Source organism: Neoarius graeffei, chromosome 13, assembly GCF_027579695.1.
Source record: "Neoarius graeffei isolate fNeoGra1 chromosome 13, fNeoGra1.pri, whole genome shotgun sequence".
NCBI classification, from domain to species: domain Eukaryota; kingdom Metazoa; phylum Chordata; class Actinopteri; order Siluriformes; family Ariidae; genus Neoarius; species Neoarius graeffei.
In genome coordinates, this window is record NC_083581.1 from 57469116 (window position 1) to 57487515 (window position 18400).

The following is an 18400-nucleotide window of genomic DNA, read 5'->3' on the forward strand; positions in this document are numbered from 1 at the left end:
TGTACTGTTTTTTGTGGTATATCAGATATATTCCATTCAGCTAGCATGATACTGAACTTGTCTTCAACTCGTTCAATAACATGTGAGCTGTATGGAATATATCTGATATACCACGAAAAAAGCCAGCCAATATTATTTTAATATTCTGAAAGCTGTGATAAAATACACAAATTCCTTACTGTTCTAAAAGTCTTGTTAAAGTATACCTAAAGTATAGGCAAACCTTGTGGCCGACCAGGTCCTTTCTGTGTGGTGTTTGCATGTTCTCTCTGCGCCTGCGTGGGTTTCTTCCAGGTGCTCCGGTTTCCTCCCACAGTCCAGAGACATGCGAATTAGATCAACTGGCTACTCTAAATTGCCCATAGGTGTGAATGTGAATGGTTGTTTGTCTCTGTGTTAGCCCTGTGGTAGACTGGTGACCTGCCCAGGGTGTACCCCTGTGATAGATTGGCTCCAGGTTCTCCCATGACCCTGACATTTAAGCAGTATAGTCTTGAATGTATGTATGGATGGATAAAGTATAGGCTAGCTATGAGACTACTCGGTGATTGACACATACAATTCATGCATACTCCATTCATACAATGTGCTTGTGTTGAGAATGTAATCAGGATATGTGTGTGTGTGTGTGTGTGTGTGTATGAGAGGAGAGCATCTCTGTGGTCATATGCACATTCGGGGAAGTTTAGAGGTGTGCTTTAGGTGTTTCCATGATAGCATGAGTTTGGGTCAGTTTTAGTATAGGTATCTAGGTATAAGTGTATGTAAACTATTTCAATGTGAAAATAATCCACCCTGAACTAATTGCATATTAATCTTTATAATTGACATCTGCTCTTCAGTTGTGTCCAAGATGCCTTAATTTATTATAATTCATTCATTTTCTATACCACTTATCCATTGTGAGGTGGGGCACACCCTAGGCAGGTTGCCAGATTATCACAGGGATCACACAGAGAGACAGCCATTCACACCTACTGTATGAGCAATTTAGAGTAACCACTTGACTTAATCCACATGTTTTTGGACTGTGGGAGGAAACCCATGCAAAATCCACACAGAAACGCCCCACTCGACCAGCAGGTTTGACCCTGGAACATGCTTGCTGTGAGGTGACAGTGCTAACCCCTGCACCATCCTGCCACCCCAAGAAGATTTATTTCATAATTTCATTCTGAGTTGACTTTTGTAGTTTCAATGTGTTTCATTGACATGTCGGTCTGTTTACTTTGGTTAATGGTTTCTCACATGACCAACAATATCATTCAAATGCCCACTTATTCTTGTTCTGTATTCGACTAGATGGTAACTTGGATATTTCCAAAGAAAAAAGTCCCCTCAACTCAGAAAGCTGAGAAGATCTCATCTACTCATTCAATGCACTTTGTTCAGACACAACGGGTATCAACTTTCATGCTAATACAGCTGTTCACTATCAGGCTTCTAATCTCATAGATTGCTCAGTCGCTGAATCTCTGCTGTAACTTGGTGTATAGCTGCATTGTATTCTGTAACTTTGAATTCAATATTTACTCTTTCTATGTTGGATTTCTTATTAATATGATATTAAACATCCCTACTGAAAATCACTGGTGAGTAAAGAAGATCATGCTCTTTTGTTTTTAGGAGCTAACAGTCAAATCTGACCATTATGATTTATGTTTGAAATTGTAATTCCCTCTGATTAAACTCCATTGTAACTTCACTGGCAATGTCCCTGTGTGACATCAGCGCAGCACAACCACTAACTTCTCACTGAAATAATAAAAAATACAGCACTAACAAGCACCAGAATTGGCAAGCACATCACAAACACTTCAACATAAACACATGTAATGTGTGTCAGGAAGTGCATTTCCTTTAAAATTGAGACCTTGGAATTATAAAGTTCATCCAGCCATCATCTGTAGCCACTTATCCTGTTCTGACAAGTCGCCAGGTCATTGCAGGGCCGACACAGAGACAAACAACCATTCACACTCACATTCACACCTACGGTCAATTCAGAGCCACCAATTAACCTAACTTGCATGTCTTTGGACTGTGAGGGAAACCGGAGCACTTGGAGGAAACCCACGCAGACACGGGGAGAACGTGCAAACTCCACACAGAAAGGTCCTCGTTGGCCGCTGGGCTCTCACTCAGGACCTTCTTGCTGTGAGGCGACAAGTGCTAACCACCACATACCCTTATAAAGGTCATGTCTTTTTTTTTTAATTTGTTGTATGTTATGTACATGCCACTGAATATATGCAATGTATTTTACTCCAGGTTATTTCTTAAAAGTTTAAAACATTTACAGTTCGTGGTAGAAAAGTTGCCTATTTTTTGACCTTACAGAGAGTTAAAACTTTATAATAAACATCACAGAATTGTCTGGTATAACTTTATCCCGCAATGTTATACTACAGATAAATAATTAATCAAATGGATACACAACGCCCAACACCCAAACCGAGGCAACAGTTCAAAGGTCTTTGACGTGAAATCTACATACATGGCAACACGTCCTCACACACACCGCCACAGAGCTACTGCGCTGCTCATGACGTCACGCGCACCCAGGAAACGACCAGAAGCGCGCTCCCGCAGCCACAACACCCAACACGCAGACTGAAGTCCAAATATCTCCAGATTTGATATATAATTAACTAGCTGTGGTATTTATACACTATATGCGTAGTGCACATATACAAGAGAGTATGTTTCTTTTATTCATTAGCAAGCTAAACTTTTTACAGCATATTTCATGAGCCTTAAAAGACGCAGTTAGAGTTGTAGGAAGTTTATCCATAGGCTATAACTCAAAAGACTTCTACACTGATTTTTTTGTCCTTTAAATTCCAGTGATACAACAAGACTTATCCAAATAGCAACCTTATGTAAATATGTAAAAATAAATGTCAAAACTGTTAGGAGTTAAAGTAGAACATTAATTTTAGATTTGTGTTCAAAAATACAAGTAGCTGGATTTGAAAGTTTACACACGAATAAAAGTAGTGATGGAGGGGCGCCATCTTGTGGTAAACCTTGAGTATTAACGCGCTTCAGTCCCTCCAGTCCGAAAGGGGGCGCCAAAGTGCTGTTTTAAGAAAACACGTCCCAGTGGTGTCCATGGGAAGTGTTATATTCAACATTATAAGCAGGGTTGCTACACTTCAGCTGAATCTAACATAAAGGTCTTAGATGTACTGCAAGCTCAGGCTTTGAGGATCTGTAGTGGATCCTTTAAAACATCCCCTGTACCTGCAATGCAGGTGGAAATGGGTGAGATGCCACTAAGGATTAGAAGAATACAACTTATGTTAACATACTGGGTTAACCTTAGAGGGCAATAGATCATCCAGCCAAAATTATTTTAAATAACTGTTGGGAGCATAACAAGGCCAACTTTCGAAGCTTTGGGTGGATAGGTGATGCTAAAGCAGAGAGTGTAGGGCTGCATCAGTTGCAGTACAGTCCTGTTGTACCTTTATCCTCTATTCAGCCATGGTTTTTCCCATTACCTTCTGTAGACCTGGAAAGAAACCAAAAGAGATGGCAGTAGAAACCATAGTGCAGAATTATTTAGAGTTACATTTTTCATGCGGGTGGCACGGTGGTGTAGTGGTTAGCGCTGTCGCCTCACAGCAAGAAGGTCGTGGGTTTGAGCCCCGGGGCCGGCGAGGGCCTTTCTGTGTGGAGTTTGCATGTTCTCCCCGTGTCCGCGTGGGTTTCCTCCAGGTGCTCCGGTTTCCCCCACAGTCCAAAGACATGCAGGTTAGGTTAACTGGTGACTCTAAATTGACCGTAGGTGTGAATGTGGATGGTTGTCTGTGTCTATGTGTCAGCCCTGTGATGACCTGGCGACTTGTCCAGGGTGTACCCCGCCTTTCGCCCGTAGTCAGCTGGGATAGGCTCCAGCTTGCCTGCGACCCTGTAGAAGGATAAAGTGGCTAGAGATAATGAGATGAGAGATGAGACATTTTTCATGCCATACATTCATATTCACAGATGGATCAAAAGATCCAGAAAGAGAGTGTGCTGGTTCAGCAGTACACATTCCAGCAAATGGTGTGAGCATTTTGAAAAGAATAGATGGCAACGTATCTGTTTACACTACAGAGTTAGTAGCGATCTGGTTGGCCCTGGAATGGATAAAAGAAAACAAAATTCACAATACTGTTATCGTCTCAGATAGTTATTCAGCTCTACAAAGCATACAGTCAGATAGCTCATTCAGGGGCGACCTCATCAATGAAGTATACAGTACATTATTCCATCTAGAAGCAGTAGGAATAGTAACTAATTTTCTTTGGGTACCGGCACATGCTGGTGTTGAGGGTAATGAGCAGGTGGACAAGTTAGTCAAACAAACACTCAAGCATAAAGAGGTAGATTTACTAATCCCTGTGAGTAAGGCGGAGGCTAAGGTCCTTATAAAGAATCATGCCAAATCAATCTGGCAGGATTACTGGGATGACAATGAAAAGGGCAGACTTCTGTACAACATCCAAAAACAGGTGGACAAAGGAAGAATGGAAGGTAGAAGTAGGAAAGATGAGAGCATGAGAACCCGTCTAAGAACTGGTCACACAGGGCTTAACGGTACACTAAAAATAATAAGTAAACATCACACAGGAAACTGTGATTACTGTAGCCAGCTGGAAACAGTAGAGCATGTTTTATTTCACTGCAAACAGTATGAGGAAGAAAGAAGAAACCTTTGTCAGTCATTAAGCACAGTGAAACACAGCAGTTTTAATCTACTTGGCATCTTGGGTAAGGCATCTAGCTATATATATCATTTTGTTCTCAGATTTCTTAAAGAAACTGGGCTAGCCCAGAGGATATAAGTTTTTTTTTTTTTTAAATCCAATATCTACCTGCTCCACACTCCAGCCCAGTTGGTGGCGGTAATGCTCCTTTAAGTTGGTTGCCAACCGCCATAAAACCCTAAAGAAGAAGAAGGGTTGCTGCATGGTGACTAGCTACACAGCTTTATCAACTATTAGTAGGTAATTTGGATGAACAAGCATATTATTCTGCGTGCATAAATGGGTTCCATTCGAGGCACAGATACAGTGCTGAAAATGGGACTGGTAAATGGAAATGTTTAGCGAAATGTCTGTTGAACATAGCAACTCTTAGCTAAACAACTTTTTTTTTTTAATATTTATTCCTCGGGATTTCCTCATGTCTTCTCTTCGCGCATTAACAAAAGTTTCCTATCAAATCCTGTGTGCACTTATATTTAAAATTTCACGCATTAATATCCCTTGGTTAATAGGTTTTCTCTCTTTAGGTCTCTTTATAAATCATTTATGGCCACGGAAACTAATACAGAAGAACAAGTGATGAGTGAAACCTCATGGATATCAGTGAGTCCTAGTGGTCTTTGGGAGGTACACAGAAGGTGGAAGGGGGAAAGAAAGCGAGGAGACGACACTCCTCTATTAGGGTCTATATGCAAAATCAGAGTGCGTCTCAAGAACTCCACAGAAGTTAATATCCAGCCTCTGAGTTCGAATGAAACCGAGCCGGCAGTGAGTGACGGTCCTGTGCAGGTTACAGAGTATCCTCGCTCACAGGAGTCAGTGCTGCAGGTTCCACTGGACACGTGGATGATGCTGCGTATGGGAGAGGGACAGTGTGACATTATAGAGGGCTGTTTGGAGGGAATGAGGGCTGGAGAAACCTGTGAGGTAAGTGTCAGGTTGCAGTTTGTCTCTCTCAGTGAATAATTCTCACCATTTTTTCTTCTCAGTTGCTTGCACATGCATTCATTGACGAACATCTCATGTAACCACTTTTTAAGTTACAGTATATAGCAGACCACTAAAGTTTTTAATGCTGTTAGTACAGTAAACTTTTTTTGTTCATTCATTCATTCATTCATTCATTCGTCTAAGTATTTTATCCTGGTCAGGGTCATAGTGGTTTTGGGGCCTCTCCCAGGAACACTGGGCATGAGGCAGGAATATATCTTCAGGTTGGTACATTTTATAATTTATTTGACATCAAAAAGAGTTCAGAATCAAACCAGGTGGTGCAGTAGGTAGCTTTAGTGCCTCAGAAATCCAGGGTCTTGTACGGTGGCAAAGTTGCTCTGCTGCATCATGATCTCATCTCATTATCTGTAGCCGCTTTATCCTGTTCTACAGGGTCGCAGGCAAGCTGGAGCCTATCCCAGCTGACTACGGGCGAAAGGCGGGGTACACCCTGGACAAGTCGCCAGGTCATCACAGGGCTCTGCATCATGTTGTCTAAAACTAATTTTACTTTCGCCATTTAACACTAAATTAACTATAAATGTATCTTTTGCTTGTTTACTATTTATGTAAAGAGAATTTGAGAATTGTGCTCGTGCAGGCAAAAGAGAATTTTAAAAAGTCATGCAATTCTAAAAGTATTAATAATTGGTTATATTGTATACTTTATTGTGATAACACTAAAATACAGAAATAATCACTTAATATGCAGACAGAATAGTTTGTGGAGATATTATTTAATAGAAACTTTAGAAAATTCAGTAGGTATAGCTCAGTTTTATACTTAGGGCTCTAATAAGAGTAGTGCTTTTTTGTAATTACAAATTATACTAGAAGAAAACTGCATTAAAAAAAATCGACACCTATTCCACTAACAGTGTGTATATATATATATATATATATATATATATATATATATATATATATATATATATATATAAAGTAATACATTGATACTTCATAATGCTGAATCTGTTTCCTTTAGTTCACAGTAAGGCCTCATCAACAGCATCTGAAAATGGCATCCAGTGATATTCATGCTGCCCAGTTAGAGAGAACAGGAGAGGAGAAACAGGTGAAAAGTGAGTGTTTTTCTCTGCAGCTCCACTCCTTCACTCCAGGGAAGGAGTCCTGGCAGATGCTCCCTGCAGAGAAGTGGATCTGGGTGCTGTCTCATAAGCAGCGAGGCAGCCAGCGGTTCAGCAAGGGAGACATTTGGGGAGCAATGCATTCTTACTGTTGTGCTGTTAAGCTGCTCATCACTTTAAAAGGACAAACCAGAGGGAAAGATGGGGTTCCGAACGTTGATGGAAGCAGGGCCTGTGATAAGGAAAGGGACTTTGAAACACAAGCAGTAAATAGAGAGACAGAAACCAAAAGCACTCGCATCCAAACTGAAGCGGAGTATAGAACTATGAAAGCTGAACTCCACTCTAATCTTTCACTGTGCCAACTCAGGCTTGGCCAGCCAGCAAAAGCCAAGGACAGCAGCAGCAAAGCCACTGCACTGGATCCAGCGAACATTAAAGCCTGGTATCGCTTTGGCCAGGCCTGCCTGCAGTTGGAAGACTTTGTAGAAGCACGCCAAGCTTTTGGCAAAGTCTTAGAACTCCAACCAAGTTCTGCCTCTGCCCAAAATGCCTTGAAACAAGTAAATGCAAAAGCAAAAGAGTTTGATAGTAAGCTTGGACAAAGGCTAAGCAAAATGTTTACCTAAGAATTTGCAGACAAACCAGGATCTGCATAAGTGTGAATATGAATCAATATATTAAAGATAATTAGGAATATATTAACAGCCCACAGCACTTAAATGTAGCTTATCAAAAATATTCAACATTACAAGAGCCCATGAAGCTTGTGTGGTAATGTGAAACTGTTAACAGGGGATTATAATATAAGAAATATTGTTGTTTGCATGGTGGTGGTGGTATTGTGGTTGTATGCTGAACAAATGCCAATAAAACTACTTATAAACATGAAATGCTGTTACTGTGTTTTTGCATTGTTTTAAATATTTAAAACAAAGTGAACTGAAAAATGGTGCATAGCCACTTTATTTCTCTAGTATATCTAACAATGTGAGAATTATGTAGAGCATCTTATATATTAATTTAAATTTTACTACTAATAAGAGGAGGAAGAAAAGGTCCTTAGAAAACTCATTATGGTTTAGCAATTCAAATTTAAGTCGAACATGCGTCTAATATACGTAAGAAAAATTGGCTTAGAACCGTTCTTTGAGTTACTGACTAGAAAATTGAACAGTAGCTAATTGAGTCCATTTAACATTTTACAATAATGACTCAATGTGGTTCCATATACTGACATTAGTTGAACTTGTGCGCATAAATTCATAATGCGAATAGCGTGTCTGGCTGTTTGTTTCTATTGTAGTCATAGTTCTCATCATAATTTACTTAAATTCAGGCTTCTGTTGTTTCCAGACGATATAATCTGATGAGATTTTAGTCTTGGTTTTATATCAAACAAAACTGTCAGATCAAGTATTTGTCCAGATTGTTTTGTTTAGACCCAGTGTGCGTTTTTTGACCAGTAGATGGTACGATTTCTTTATTTGGTACTCTGTGGCAGTCTAAACATCAAATTGTCCATAGCACAACCTTGTTATACAAGTCTCTGTGGCGCAATCGGTTAGCGCGTTCGGCTGTTAACCGAAAGGTTGGTGGTTCGAGCCCACCCAGGGACGAATCTTTTTTTTTTTTCCACTGGACAAACACATGTATTTGAAAAATATACAAGTCGCATTCATTTTCACTGAATAAATTATGCTGCTCAACATGGTAGAAGGTTTAAGTAATGTCACAGCCAATCGCTACACTTCTCTCCAATCTCTCAATGTGCTTTATCTGATAGTCTGTTTCTATGAGTCCAATCTCTCCAATGTCACAGCCAATCGCTACGCTTCTCTCTAATCTCACAAGCCAATCGCTACGCTTCTCTCCAATCTCACATTGGATTCTCCAATCTCACAAGCCAATCGCTACGCTTCTCTCCAATCTCACATTGGATTCTCCAATCTCACAAGCCAATCGCTACACTTCTCTCCAATCTCTCAATGTGCTTTATCTGATAGTCTGTTTCTATGAGTCCAATCTCTCCAATGTCACAGCCAATCGCTACGCTTCTCTCTAATCTCACAAGCCAATCGCTACGCTTCTCTCCAATCTCACATTGGATTCTCCAATCTCACAAGCCAATCGCTACGCTTCTCTCCAATCTCACATTGGATTCTCCAATCTCACAAGCCAATCGCTACGCTTCTCTCCAATCTCACATTGGATTGTGCGTACCTTGCAACGGAGAGTCTTCGCTCAGTTCACTTTTTTCAGCGGCTGTCGTCATCAATCCAGCAATACTAAAAGTAAGACCATATTATGAATAAAAGTTTTCTGTAAAAACTTTGTGTAAATTCAGCAACGAACAAACGATTGTCAGATAAGTTTACTGTCTTGCTAACGTTTAATACCTGTGGAAAATGATCATATATCAATTCAATGGCATGTCAGCGTTTTTGCGAAATTACTGTTATTGACGTAAAGAAAGCAAATATGATGATCAAAAGGCATAGATTTACATATGAATGATGTTAGCATAATATTAACGTAAGGATGGACATTATATTTAACCTATGCTACGATGATAATTTTGTGGTTGGACATTAACTTCTGCCACGATGGTAATATGATGGTTGATTATAAACGTGCGTTAGGCTATTTATCTTGACTCAGTGTTGATATTCAATGATAAACCAACAATAGTTTGAATTTGTTTAGCATTTTGTTTGTTAGCATTCTCTTGTAATGTTACCTCAATATGGCTTGTTTACAGTAAGTGTGCACCAGTCCCAGCATTAGTGTAAGAATATGGCTTGTTTACAGTAAGTGTGCACCAGTCCCAGCATCAGTGTAAGAATAAAGGGTGTTAATGTGTGTATCCAAGCTATTTCTCTATCGTTATATACATGGAAATTGTGATCACTGTCTTTATTTTTACGTTTTCTTCATTCAGATGAGTAAGAGCCATAAAGGCATGGGGGAGGGGGAGTGGATGGCGAGATTGAGAACTTTTGCCTCCAGTGGAGTTTGGCCCTCTGGCTCTGGTAACAGACCAGCGCTAAGGCAAAAAAAATGGCACGACCTCTATCAAAAGGTAAAGTAGGAAGACAGTACTGACTGCTTAACAGAGATTAGTATGTTGAACACTGAGTAACTCATTCTTGACTGAGCGATAATGATGTCATTGTAGATAGAGAAATGCCCCCTCCAGACACGTGGGCAGGCAACACTTTTTGGTGGGCCCACAGGCTGCACTTGTGGTTTCCATACCACAAAGGTGAGCTATGTTATGTGCTGACTGATTCTTCAAGCTTTTGTGGTACTAAAACATGCTCATCTGCTGCTAACTATCTCTTCCCATTCTGTAATTCCATTTTAGCAGCCTGCCACACAGTCATCAGCGGCAGGAGAGCCAGCGCCAGCCAGTCAGGGATCTGTGGCCCCTGCAGCTGCTCAGAAGACTTTCTTGCGGCCTCCTCCAAGCCTGTCAGCGGTGAATATGATTTATACTGATTGCTTTGAATGATGCCGTCCCACTTGAGCTTTAAGTGTTCTGTGTCTGTTTTCATTGAAGTCTTACTGAATGTTAACTGCTTTCAGTTCACCAAGCAACGTTTTGGCGGGGTGCAGTCAGCCTCTTTGAAGCCACATCTAGTGGCCAGAAGGACCCCAAGCCCCACTCCTCTTCCTCCCTCTGCTACATCCTCCGTGAGGACCCCAAGCCCTGCTCCCTCTGCTGCATCCTCCGTGAGGACCCCAAGCCCTGCTCCCTCTGCTGCATCCTCCGTGAGGACCCCAAGCCCTGCTCCCTCTGCTGCATCCTCCGTGAGGACCCCAAGCCCTGCTCCTCTTCCCTCCTCCTGCATGTCCACATGGCGATACCCACACCAGCAGCCTGGCAGGAATAACACACTACAGAAGTCACACAGATTACTTGAGTGTGTCTGTGTGTGTGTGTGTGTGTTTATGTGTGCATGCATATGTGTGTGTCTGCATTTTATTTGCTGAGTTTTAACTTGTATTCATGCATAAAACTAATTCTTATTTTATCTTCAACCTATCAGGATGAAGCAGGAGATGGAGCTTCATTTTGGCTGCCAGGGGAGTTGAAGAAGACGATCCCCACACAGGACCAGCGCTGGATTGCCAACACCATATTCCAGTCTGGCAGACTACGAGCGGATCTGAAGTTGTGGTATGAGCCCCCAGTCCCAGCACTCATTTACCACCAGACCCCAACTCCAGACCGCTTTTTCACACACAGGCTGATGGTGTGGATGCCCTACCACCTGTGGAAAGTGAGAGTTTTCTGCCTCTCCTGTGGAAAGCAGCTGACTGGATATGGTGTCCATAAAAGGGCCCGTAAAGTCCTGGACATTGACAGGTATTACCTGATGCTGACCGAAACCCTCAGGTGCACGGTCTGTTCCCTGAATTACTTGTCGACCAGTCAAGCTGTCCGGGAGCAGCTGGACGTGCCGCACGCCCAGATGTTCAGGCTTATCCTGACCCGCAAGTGAGTAAAGCTGAAGCAAACTGGTGAATGCTGTTCATTAATTGTGAATATTACAGTGCCATTAATTCACTGTTTAATTATATGAATTAAAAAAAGTGTAGGACTCCTCCTTAAAGGTACAGTCTGTGATTTGTTGTTCTTGTTTGGGGGCAGGCTGCAGACTGTTTGTTTGCACTAGAGAGGAGCTGTTGTTGTTTTGAATGTGTAAATATGTTCTGTTATTTTTTGGGGGGACACGCTGCCCCAACTCTTTGTGTGATCTTGAATAAATGTGAAATATGTTTCTATGAATAAATGTGAAATAAATTTTTTTGAAATATATCAAAATGGGTCTTTTTGTGACTTAAGCACTTTCATATATATATATATATATATATATTTTTTTTAAATTAAGGTTTTTATAATAAGGATTCTACAAAAGCTCCATCCAGTGGGAATAATTGTGGCAATAATATAATACAATCTTTGAAGAATATACCTTTAACACCACATGGATAGCAAAAACACTTTGGATGAAAATATGAGGCAAATGTCTATTTTAATCAGTGTTAACATGTTATATAACGTAATCTGATGTGATTCAGAAGACACTTGTCAGTCTTTACACTAGCTGTCACTCAATCAAAAACCTTTAACAACCAAAAACCTTAAAAAAAAGCCAACAGTACTTGATGGAACATGTTTAATATCAATATTAATAAAAGATGATGAAATATTACAATTGTACTGAATGTCAAATTGTTTCGCCGGAGGTGGGATTCGAACCGGCGATGCCAAAGTCAAATATATTTATGGGAAAATAGAAAAATTATTTTTTTAAATTATTCACAAATAATGTTTACCATGGTTCAATACTTAAAAATCATAAAAATTATAAGCTGAGCCCTTAATAATCTTTTCTCTTCCCTTTCCCTCTTTTTTTCCCTCCTTTCTTCCCCCTTCCCTCCTTTCTTCCCCCCCCCCTTAACAGACTAGTCTGTTTCTATGAGTCCAATCTCTCCAATGTCACAGCCAATCGCTACGCTTCTCTCCAATCTCACAAGCCAATCGCTACGCTTCTCTCCAATCTCACAAGCCAATCGCTACGCTTCTCTCCAATCTCACATTGGATTCTCCAATCTCACAAGCCAATCGCTACGCTTCTCTCCAATCTCACATTGGATTGTGCGTACCTTGCAACGGAGAGTCTTCGCTCAGTTCACTTTTTTCAGCGGCTGTCATCAATCCAGCAATACTAAAAGTAAGACCATATTATGAATAAAAGTTTTCTGTAAAAACTTTCTGTGTAAATTCAGCAACGAACAAACGATTGTCAGAACAGATAATTGTGTAGACGCCTTATATTTTTATTCGTCATATATCATCATAACGTCAGATAAGTTTACTGTCTTGCTAACGTTTAATACCTGTGGAAAATGATCATATATCAATTCAATGGCATGTCAGCGTTTGCAAAATTACTGGTATTGACGTAAAGAAAGCAAATATGATGATCAAAAGGCATAGATTTACATATGAATGATATTAGCTTTCTGGAACGTAAGGATGGACATTATATTTAACCTATGCTACGATGGTAATTTTGTGGTTGGACATTAAGTTTAACTTCTGCCAGGATGGTAATATGATGGTTGATTAGGTACGCAGGCAGAAGCTAGCAACGCAATCCAATGTGAGATTGGAAAGCAGCGTAGCGATTGGCTTGTGAGACTGGACAGAAGCGTAGCGATTGGCTTGTGAGATTGGACAGAAGCGTAGTGATTGGCTTGTGAGACTGGACAGAAGCGTAGCGATTGGCTGTGACATTGGAGAGATTGGAGTTTGAGATTGGACCCAGAGACTTTCACGCACGATAAAAGTAAAATGACGTAATTTTAGAACGCTACGACCACCTACATTGTTTGATCACAGATTTGCTTAAATTGGTCAAATGTCTCACCCGAGCCAACAAGCCACTTCAGATGTATATTCTTTGCTGCTTTTGCAGTTTTACAGACGCTGGGATATTTGGTCATGTGATAACCAACGTGAGCAAAATGGAATTTTCCCATTCAACCTTAGATGCTGCACAGCCGGCTGCAATGACACTGTTGCGCCTGTAGGGGGACTCATTTACCAAGGCTTACCTTCAGAACTTCATTTGGTTTACTACATTGAAAGAAGTACATCTCTGGACAGTTTGAAAAATAGTATGTGTACACTTTATTTTTAAATAAATAAATAAAATTCTGAAGCCTTGGTAAATGAGTCCCTCTACAGGCGCAATAGGATCATTGCAGTCAGCTGTGGAGCATTTAAGGTGGACCAAAAAAATTAAACAAGGCAATGCAGAGAAGGAGCTTTCAGCTTTGTATACTCAAGAATAGCTGAAACTAATAGAGCTGAATTTAAAACAAAAACAAAACACAGAACGGTTGCGGCGGAAATTTGGGATGAAATTGAGGACTGAATGTGGCGGGTCTTCAGTATTATGCTGTATGCAAATTATGTTTTGAAACATATAATAGCTACTGTATATTGTGAAAAATAACGCGAAAATTAGAAATGAACAAAAAGAGCTTAGTGAGGAAAATAAATGGATCGCCCAACGTGGGGCTCGAACCCACGACCCTGAGATTAAGAGTCTCATGCTCTACCGACTGAGCTAGCCGGGCTTGTCTTAAATTGTATTTATTAGCTATTCAAAAAGTATACGTACATATAATGGTAAAATTATCTTTGTATCGTACATAGTTACTTCGCTAAAACAGGTTTTTATTTTTAATTTTTTTTTTGGTGGAGGGTGTTTTGTTTTATAGGGCAGCGTTTCATTGTCTTCATGGAGAGTCTTGAGCAGGGGTGGGCAATTATTTTTTCCATGGGGCCACATGAGAAACAGAAAATTTTGTGGAGGGCCGGACCAAAAGGCTGAACTAAATTCTGCAAATATTAATTGTATTTCTTTATATAAAGCAATAAATAACATTGTTTTTACAAGCTGCTAAGACTGGTAAGAGTATGGAAAAAACGAGGTTGCCTTACAAAAAGTAATTTATTCAATCAAATTTCCCAAAACAATGGTTAACAAAATGTGAGCGTTTGTACCATTTTTTTTTAGTCACATTCACCCCAAAACACAATAAAGACATCACAATATTGTCTTTCTACTCCAAATATCAAGCAAGATACATCCTATTATAATAATGATGCCCACATTTGTAGTCTAATCACCTCATTTGGTGTTTTTCGGTTTTTTATTTGTTCAGTGAGAGAAATCTAGTCTCTGTTGGTCTTTAATGAGTGCATCAGAGTCAGGTTGAATGTCTGAGGTGGAGATGCGAAGCACAGCTGACAGATGATCATCAGTCGATTCGGTGTAGGAATCAGATCTTTTTTTTTAAATTAAATTCAAACATAAACAGAATTATTTTATATTACAACATAAAATCACACCTCCTCTGAAAATACAATCTAAAAAGAAAACTTATAAAATACATATATTTACAATATATGTAAAATGGAAAAAAACAAGGGGTTTATTAAAGGTTAACTTCTGCTATGAATGTGTACAGTATATTTGCATGAGGATTGTTTATATATTTCAGACATTTTTGTAACAAGGACAGTTCATTCTTAAGAGCAGGCCATGAAGGGGGGGATTTGGCATATCGACACTTGTGTATGTAATGTTTTGTAAAAATAATGAGATTATTCACCAAAAAGTAGGAATCGGATCTACAGATGGGCTCCGGCGCCTGCTGGTGACGTCACACTATGTGATTGGCTGGACCGTTTGAAGGATGACGTGCAGGTTTGTGGTTGGTCTGGACAAATTACGGAAGTAGTTATCGCGGAATTAGGTTTCGTGGGATTTCATGTCATGTTCATGTCGCGCGCATTGCGTTTTTGTTGAGCACAACTTCAAAATAAAAGCAATGCACATTCAGTCCATGCATGAGGTAAAATTAGAAAATACGTTTATTTTGTAATTTCTAATTAACCTTACGCGGGCCGGTCAGAATGAACCAAAGGGCCGGATGCGGCCGGCGGGCCGTAAAATGCCCAGGTCTGGTGAGGGTTGTATTCTCCAGAAAAGGCTTACACTTTGGGGCATGAATAACAAAAGGAATGTCTTGCTAAACTCAAACTACGTTAAAACCCTTTAAGGTTCTGCGCAACCATTTGGTCGACCACACTTTGAGTCACAATATCTCATTGAAAAATGCATTCAGCTTAACTCAACCTGAATGAGCCATCTCTGCCACTTGGTTTAGTTGTGCTATGCTAAAAAAATCCACTAGAAGGCACTGTGTCTTTCAGCAATATGCTTTGTCAGCATTCCTTCAAACAGGAAGTGAAACCGAGAAAATAGCATCGTCACATGAGGACAGATTTTAGCAGAATTTTCAAAGGTAAGAATTTTTTTTTGACACATTATCATTTCAGAGATGTTATTAAACAGAATTATGCAACTTAATGCTGCAAAAGTAAGTCTTATAAGAGTCAAATAATTTTTTAAAAACGTGCTCTACCAAATGGTTGAAATGTCATTTTATGCTAATGTCATATGTCATAAATGTCATATGACTAATAGCACATGTCATATAAATCATTTTCTTTCTGCTTTACACATGATAGATGGACACCAAATCATTCTATGGTGCACGACCACGCACTTTTCTGGCCCTTGTGCCTGAAAATCCCCAGGATTCAGACGCAGACCTTAGTGATGATGACCCTACGAATGATCCAGATTATCTGCCCATACCAGCAGATGATAGTGCGGACACTTCTTTCGATTCTATGGATGAGGAGGACATTGCCTCAACGAGCTCATCCTCTAAACCACCATCCAAGAAGAGGAGAAAGGGGAAAAACTCCCTCAAAACAGTTTCCTTGGCAGAGCTAGGGGACAAGCCTGACCCTAAATCACCCCCACGTACAAAGGAAGGCGCAAGAAGACTGTGGCGTTATGAAGACATTGAGGCATTCCAGGTTCCAGGCTCAAGTTTTAACCCCCCCGATGCCATAAAGACACCCTTTCAGTATTTCAAAACACTCTTCACTGATGAGATGATTGAACATATCTCTCGGCACACAAATCTTTACTCTGCCCAGAAACTGGGTGATCCAATCAAGACCAGCCCTGAAGAGATTGAAAAGTTCCTGTCTATCTTACTTTTCATGGGAGTTTTCAACTTCCCAGCCATGGATGACTATTGGCACCATGAATCACGGTTCAGTGTGATAGCTGATATAATGCCAAGGAGAAGATTCAAGCTGTTACGCCGGTTCCTTCACTTCAATGATAATCAGCAGTGCCATGGCAGTCCAGACCGGTTCTACAAAATTCGCCCCCTTTTTGATATGCTTCGTCAGCAGTGTCTTCTGATCCCATCCACTTACCAGCACAGTGTGGATGAGGTCATGGTAGCATATAAAGGCACAAGAGCTGGCTCTCTCCGCCAGTACATCGCCAACAAGCCAGACAAGGGCCAGTTCATCTGGCATCATTCATGACCTGCTGCTGTATCAGGGTGCGTCCACATTCTTCAACATTACTCTAACTGAGCAGGAGGAGGCGCTACGTCTCGGGGCCAAACTGGTGACAACGTTGTGCAAAACTATAACACTGCCACGTCTTTCAGTTGTCTACTGTGACAACTACTTCACCAGTTTTGACTTGATCCAGAACCTGCATGAAAACCTGGGTGTCAGGTGCATTGGCACTGTCCGACCAAACCGCATGGGTGGAGCAACCTTGAAGACGGACAAAGAGCTGATGAAGGAAGGACGTGGAGCTTTTGACTACCGGTCTGCTGAAGGGCTGTTAGCAGTGAAATGGTTTGACAATAAATGTGTTAACCTGCTTAGCAATGCCTGTGGGATCGCACCCCTTTCCTCTGTCAAACAGTGGAGCAAAGAGGCCAACACAAAGATTGCCATCCCGTGCCCATCACTCATCCCTGCCTACAATCAGCATATGGGAGGCATTGATCTCTCTGACATGCTGGTGCACATGTACAAGACCCCAGTCAAATCAAGGCGATGGTACTTTCCCCTTTTTGGATACATTCTTGACCTTTGCATCTCAAATGCCTGGCTCATCTACAAGAGGGACTGCGGCCTCCTGAACGAAACACCGCAGCCTCTCAAAAGGTTCCGTCTGGCAGTCGCCCACACTTTGGCACAAGTCAACAAGCCACCATCCAAAGTTGGCCGACCACCATCGTCCTCTCCACCATGCATGCCATCTCAGAAAAAATCAAACACCCCAAGACCCTCACAGCCACAACCAGATGTGAAATATGACAACTGTGGACATTGGCCGCATCATTCTGACAAGCGGGGGAGGTGCACCCTCTGTCCAAAGGGAGTATCGAGATGGAAATGCCAGAAATGCAATGTATTCCTGTGTTTGAATGGAAAACAGGAATGCTTCACAACATACCATCAGAAATAATAAAAGAAGAAAAGTACTGTTGCACCCCTGACCATAATCATTAGTGCGGTTGCAAAAAGGTCAAAAGCCATTTGTGCTGTTGCACAACCTTCAAAAACATTTGTAGTGTTGCCATTAATGGCATTGGCAAATTATATTCATTTGTTGAAAGAAATTAGCAGTTTATTTGACTTGTTCTCAATGTTTTTTGTATGCATAAAGATATCTGACACGTTTACTATGAACAGACTTCTCAACTGTTTGGTAGAGGCCTATATCTAAAAAACTGCAGGGTCTGATTTTTGGAAAACAATTGATTTTTGTTATTGCTATCCTAAGTAATTAAAAAATGCAAAAAAATAATTTTTCCATTGCTTTTTCCTTGGTGTGGACCTTAAAGGGTTTAAAGTGACCACATAGAATGCACTTCAATACTTCAAAGTGATTTGACCATCATGAATATAATCTTTTTTTTTTTTTTGGGGGGGGGGGCTGTAGTTCTTGGTCTTCATAAAGTGTAGTTTGCAAAAGATTTTCACTTTGGCAGCATTTAACAATAAATTTCAAAAACCGTGCGTCAAACTGCCTCCCATTACTCATTTATTTATGTTCTCCGTACCATACATTTCCTATGAAC

General features: G+C 40.6%; 2 protein-coding genes and 2 non-coding genes across 5 annotated transcripts; 3 read left to right on the forward strand and 1 right to left on the reverse strand.

The window, feature by feature from the left end:
• The first annotated feature begins 4937 nt into the window (after positions 1-4937).
• Positions 4938-7731, forward strand: fkbpl (FKBP prolyl isomerase like). 2 transcript variants are annotated; one of them, XM_060936917.1, is made up of 3 exons: positions 4938-4993; positions 5285-5684; positions 6736-7731. In XM_060936917.1, the coding sequence occupies exons 2-3, from the start codon at positions 5304-5306 to the stop codon at positions 7465-7467; spliced, it is 1113 nt and encodes a 370-aa protein (XP_060792900.1). In that variant the 5' UTR covers positions 4938-4993; positions 5285-5303; the 3' UTR covers positions 7468-7731. The 2 variants fall into 2 exon arrangements, with proteins under 2 accessions (XP_060792900.1, XP_060792899.1); XM_060936916.1 differs by having other exon boundaries at positions 4944-4997.
• A 652-nt stretch (positions 7732-8383) lies between these two features.
• Positions 8384-8457, forward strand: trnan-guu (transfer RNA asparagine (anticodon GUU)). Its single transcript has one exon. It is a non-coding gene; the product is annotated as a tRNA-Asn (tRNA).
• Positions 8458-13923: 5466 nt separating this feature from the next.
• Positions 13924-13996, reverse strand: trnak-cuu (transfer RNA lysine (anticodon CUU)). Its single transcript has one exon. It is a non-coding gene; the product is annotated as a tRNA-Lys (tRNA).
• A 1227-nt stretch (positions 13997-15223) lies between these two features.
• Positions 15224-16841, forward strand: LOC132896194 (piggyBac transposable element-derived protein 3-like). Its single transcript, XM_060936918.1, has 2 exons — positions 15224-15733; positions 15960-16841. The coding sequence occupies exon 2, from the start codon at positions 15960-15962 to the stop codon at positions 16839-16841; it is 882 nt and encodes a 293-aa protein (XP_060792901.1). The 5' UTR covers positions 15224-15733.
• The last annotated feature ends 1559 nt before the right edge of the window (positions 16842-18400 follow it).